The 4,844-nt window shown below is 34.7% G+C and overlaps 1 protein-coding gene across 1 annotated transcript; it reads right to left on the bottom strand.

Moving 5' to 3' along the window:
* Positions 1-1,439: 1,439 nt before the first annotated feature.
* On the bottom strand, positions 1,440-2,270 carry LOC132740564 (dentin sialophosphoprotein-like). Its single transcript, XM_060728489.1, has one exon. The coding sequence runs from the start codon at positions 2,268-2,270 to the stop codon at positions 1,440-1,442; it is 831 nt and encodes a 276-aa protein (XP_060584472.1).
* Between the last annotated feature and the right edge of the window lie 2,574 nt (positions 2,271-4,844).

Genomic DNA, 4,844 nt, shown 5'->3' with positions numbered 1-4,844 from the left:
TTTTTCTTGGATTTAACTTAATACAGGACTGGAGCAGTACCTCCAGACGCTTGCAGAAGTCATGATCAATAAATTGACAAATATCGTTTTTCTTGCCGATTCTTACATTTTCCATTCATTATCATACATAAATCGTTGTGAAAAGATGAATAAGACCTTTTAAAGCTGCACGCCTCAAGATGAGCCTAAATATTTAAAAAAAAATCAATATTGACAAAAATTCACTAAACTTTTAAGAAAGATAAAAACATTCAAGATCCACGTTATATTTTACATGTTATGTGCGGTTTAAGACTAATTTTGCAGTATTTTATCACCATATTACTACTGCGTTACTAACGCAGTAAGGGCTGTTTGGCTGATCTTGACCACTTTTTGTTAATTTTCGTGGATCGTAAGTGCCGATTTCAATATGTAAATTACTTTAGTTGTTCACCTAACATTTTTTCACTTTTAAATACATTTCCAAATTTTTCATGAAAATTAACATGAATCTGGAGGCGTCCGTTAGCATTTAATCATTCAAGCGCCGGTATATACCGGAATACGGTATTTAGTGTGGTGCTCAAACCCTTTTTTAGTCTCACTCATTTTTATTTGTAGCTTATTTCCTAGTAGAAAAGGGAAGGAAGAGTCCAGGTATAAGAAGGTCCATTCGCAACAGTTAAAACCTGTCCATGATGTCCAGCAAATGATGCAATATTTAAGAATGTGTGACGTCAAGTCCGCCCAATATTTCGGTTTGCTTGCCAAAGGTGATTGCGTGGCGGTAAGCGAATTTTTCAAAATTTGTTTGCAAGATCACACAAACTTTTAGTCTTCTTTTCTCTTCAATCTTTACAGAGATGTTTATTGTTTATTTGCTGGCCCACTGACTTGTACAGTATTTGAAATCGGCAATGTTGACGTAGGGAGCCGCGGTCATACCATATGGTAGTATTAATCCATTTTGTCATATATTTGTTACTTTTATTCTGAAATATTATTTTCTGTTTTTTAGGAATACATGTTATGTTCCAATAACCAACTAACTTTTGGACAGTAGTTGGGGATACACGCGAATAACCAACTGATTCCCAGAACACATCTATCTTGCTATATATCCGTTGCATTTATTCCTAAAAATACTTTCTGTTTTTGAGGGAAAACATGCTAAGTAAGAATTACCAAGTACTGGTTGGTAGTTTGAGATTCGCGCGAATAACAAACTTGGTCCCCTCCTTTATTCTGTATGATAAGTTCGACCATAGTGGATGCATGTTTACTATATCAGTAGTGTCCTGTGCGGCAGTGTGTTAAAAGTGCCCTGTGTTGTTCAGGTCAGTCTTTGAGCAGTGCCCTGTTTGTCAGGGTTTAAGGAGTGTTCTCTGTGTCAGGTCAGTGTTTGGGTAGTGCTATGTGTGTCAGTAGTGTCCTGTATGTCATTATGTGAGTTTTGGTCAGTGTTTGAGTTGTGCCCTTTGTGTCAGTGTGTGAGTACTGTGTGTCTGTAGTGTCAGTGTTGTCAGTAGTGGCAGTGTTGTAAGTGGTGTTCTGTTTTTTTGTGCTGTCTTGTGTGTCAGCGTTGTCTCTAGTGTCAGTAGTGTCAGTAGTGTCCTGTGTGTCTGTAGTGTCCTGCGTGTCTGTAGTGTCAGTGTTGTTAGTAGTATCCTGCGTGTGTATTTGAGTAGTACATTAGTGCCCTGTGTTTCAGTAATGTCAATAGTGTTCTGTGTGTCAGTACTGTCCTGCGTGTAAGTAGTGCCTTGTGTGTCAGTAATATCCTGTGTGTCAGTATTGTCAGTGTTGTTAGTAGTATCCTGTGTGTCAGTATTGTTAGTAGTGTCCTGTGTGTTAGCGTTGTCAGTAGTGTCATGTGTGTCAGTATTATTATGTGTGTCAGTAGTGTCAGTGTTGTTAGTAGTTTCCTGTATGTCAGTAGTGTACTGTGTGTCTGTAGTGCCAGTAGTTCCCTGTGTGTCTGTAGTGTCAGTGTTGTCAGTAGTGTACTGTGTGTCTGTAGTGTCAGTGTTGTCAGTAGTGTCCTGTGTGTCTGTAGTGTCAATGTTGTCAGTAGTGTTCTGTGTGTAAGTGTTGTCAGTAGTGTACTGTGTGTCTGTAGTGTCCTGTGTGTCTGTAGTGTCAATGTTGTCAGTAGTGTCCTGTGTGCCAGTGTTGTTAGTAGTGTACTGTGTGTCTGTAGTGTCAGTGTTGTCAGTAGTGTACTGTGTGTCTGTAGTGTCAGTATTTGAGTTGTGTCTTTTGAGTTCGTGTTGTATGAGTAGTGTCATGTGTGTAAATGTTTGAGCTGTGTGAGTAGTTTTTATTAATTAATATACGAAAGATTGTTAGTATTTAATGAAGTAGACAGATTGTTAGAATTTTAGTGGAGTAGCGGGGGATCGAACTCGCAACCCCTAGATTTGTAGTCAGACAGTGTTACCACTGCACCACAGCGCCCGCTCTGATTTATAGCTATTTTGGAAGTCCCTTTATACATTATCACATTAGTAAACTTGAAATTGAGTAATGCAATTTAATTTTCACACCTCAATAGTTAATATAGCTGTTAGGTCTATAGTGTTTTATAATGGCTGACATTCGTATCCTTGCCTGAGGGGTTATGATAAAGGACTTTACAAAAACGAGAAGTAAAAAGAAAATAAGTAAGATTGTTGACAGGCAATAAAAAAACCATTCTAGAAAAAAAACATGTTTCGTTTAATAGAATCGCAGTTCTAATATTGACAGTAAGTAATCGAAATCAATACTTGTTGTTAATGATAAATGATGGTTTGAGAAAAGTCTTTTTAGTCTAATTTTCACATGTTAAAGATAATACTGTTGATGGAAATTAGGTGAAACAAGTATGTTAAAGCAACAAACCTCAAGCCTATTTTTCTAATTTTTATGAATTTTTTTAAAAAAATTAATGTAAATTAAAGGTAAAATATTTTCGACTGAACAAAGAATGTAATTTACATATTGCAAAGAACATTTTCAATCCACGTAAATTACCAAATAAATTTCAAAATGTGTTAAAAAACACACCAACAAAACAGATATGTGACAAGTTAGATGAATTCTACAAAATGGTATCTGTCGACTAAGGCACACAGTTGGTTATTCGCGTGAACCCACAACTACCTACCAGAAGGTAGTTGGTAATTCGAACTTCTGCTGTTAGATAGTTTTGGATTCGCGCGATAAACAACTAAATCTCCTCCTCAATTCTGTGTTTAAAAATGTATGATGTGTTCTAACATTTCATGCTAGTGATAGTGGATTGAATTACCAAGTACCAGCTGTTAAATAGTTGGGAATTACGTATTACCAAGTACCAGCTGTTAAATAGTTGGGAATTATGAATAACCAACTATCAGCTAGTAAGTAGTTGGTTATTCGAATATCCAACTACCAACTACATACCAAATTGACGCTCATTCATTTTTTGTTTCTTTAACAACATGATGGTTAGCGAATAGAATACATTCTACATAGTCATTAGCCATCAGTTTTAAAAATTAATTTTCACATTTTATAAAGTTCCTGAAGTAGATTTATGGCGTGTTTTGGAAAAAGTCCGCATAAATACGTAAAATTATTTAAGTTTTATTTTTAATGGCATGCAGATATAAACGCAAGATTAATGTAAATTTCTTGCCTATTTTTTTTGAAATGTGTATACTTTGAAATAAATGTACGTAACGAGTGCATAACGTTTTCAGGGGGATTTTTGGCTTCTTTTATAACCGATTTTCGGTCCGATAGTCGATAATATTCCCAATTGAAAATAGTAAATTAATTTCCCCAATCCACAGGAATAAAATTCCAATTGAAAGTGACAAAATAAAAATATTGAATAAAAAATTCTATTTTTTTTTAAAATAAGGGCTTCTTCACTGTTATAGTGCTTAAATGTTTGAAGATGCCATTCTAGACAGTGATTGTTTTCATTCATTTAATCACTGCAAAATTTAAGTAATGCATTTTTTTCCCAATTTTTAACAAAACATCGCTGAATTTCCCAATTCCATGGGTATGGGTCATGTTCCCAAAATCCTGGAAAAAAATCTTGAGTTTTATGTCTAATGGGTCTTTAAGTGTTCTCCTTTGAATATGGCTTTAGGGAGAAACTATTATTAACTAGATAGCATACGGGTACTCTGTAACTAGTAGCAATTGAAATTCATATTCATGTCATATTAAAAAAAAAAACAACAAACAAACAAAAAACAACACAAAAAAAAACAACTAATAACAAGGGTTAACATTTTATCTAGATTTTGTGATCAGAGTTTATATTAATAAATGTTTCGCCGGTCACTAAACTGTAAAAATATTTGTTGTTATTTTGGTGTATAAATGCCAGTGCGTTATGGAATGCAGATGTTCTCTTTACATGTTAGCTTGTTGTTTGTAAATATTTATCTTATATTATTTCCACACCGATCATTTGCTTTCAAAATGAACCTAGTTACCGTCCAATATACATGTATTGTCTGTATCCAATATGTAAAATATTGGGCCGTATAACTTTTTATGGGCTGTAAGGGATAAAAGCCGTTAACGATAAAGCATCCGAATGATGTATGTTCTTGGACTCACCAGGCGGCTCGTCCAGTATAGGTCGACAAGCTATATATTTGGCCAGATAAATACCTTATTTAGTTTACACCTTATAAAATAAAACTAATGAACTTTCATTGTTTGAACCACATGATGTTCCAATAGAAATCATTATTGGATCCAATCTTATCAATTTAGCATTGATAGTCCATAAAATCCATATTAAAGTACCCCATATACTAGAGAGTTTCAACCCCTGGGCCTTTCGTAAAACCAAAATATAACAAGTCAACAAG

The sequence above is a fragment of the Ruditapes philippinarum genome, unplaced genomic scaffold (genome assembly GCF_026571515.1).
Source record: "Ruditapes philippinarum isolate M1 unplaced genomic scaffold, ASM2657151v2 ctg13786_1_1_1_1, whole genome shotgun sequence".
Lineage (NCBI taxonomy): Eukaryota > Metazoa > Mollusca > Bivalvia > Venerida > Veneridae > Ruditapes > Ruditapes philippinarum.
Note: the sequence above shows the minus strand (reverse complement) of the source record. Positions and strands in the feature narration are given on the sequence as shown.

What these genes read in the sequence shown, in the direction of transcription:
- LOC132740564 (XM_060728489.1), bottom strand. Translation starts at nt 2,270, where the DNA reads ATGACACTACTCATACAACACGAACTCAAAAGACACAACTCAAATACT.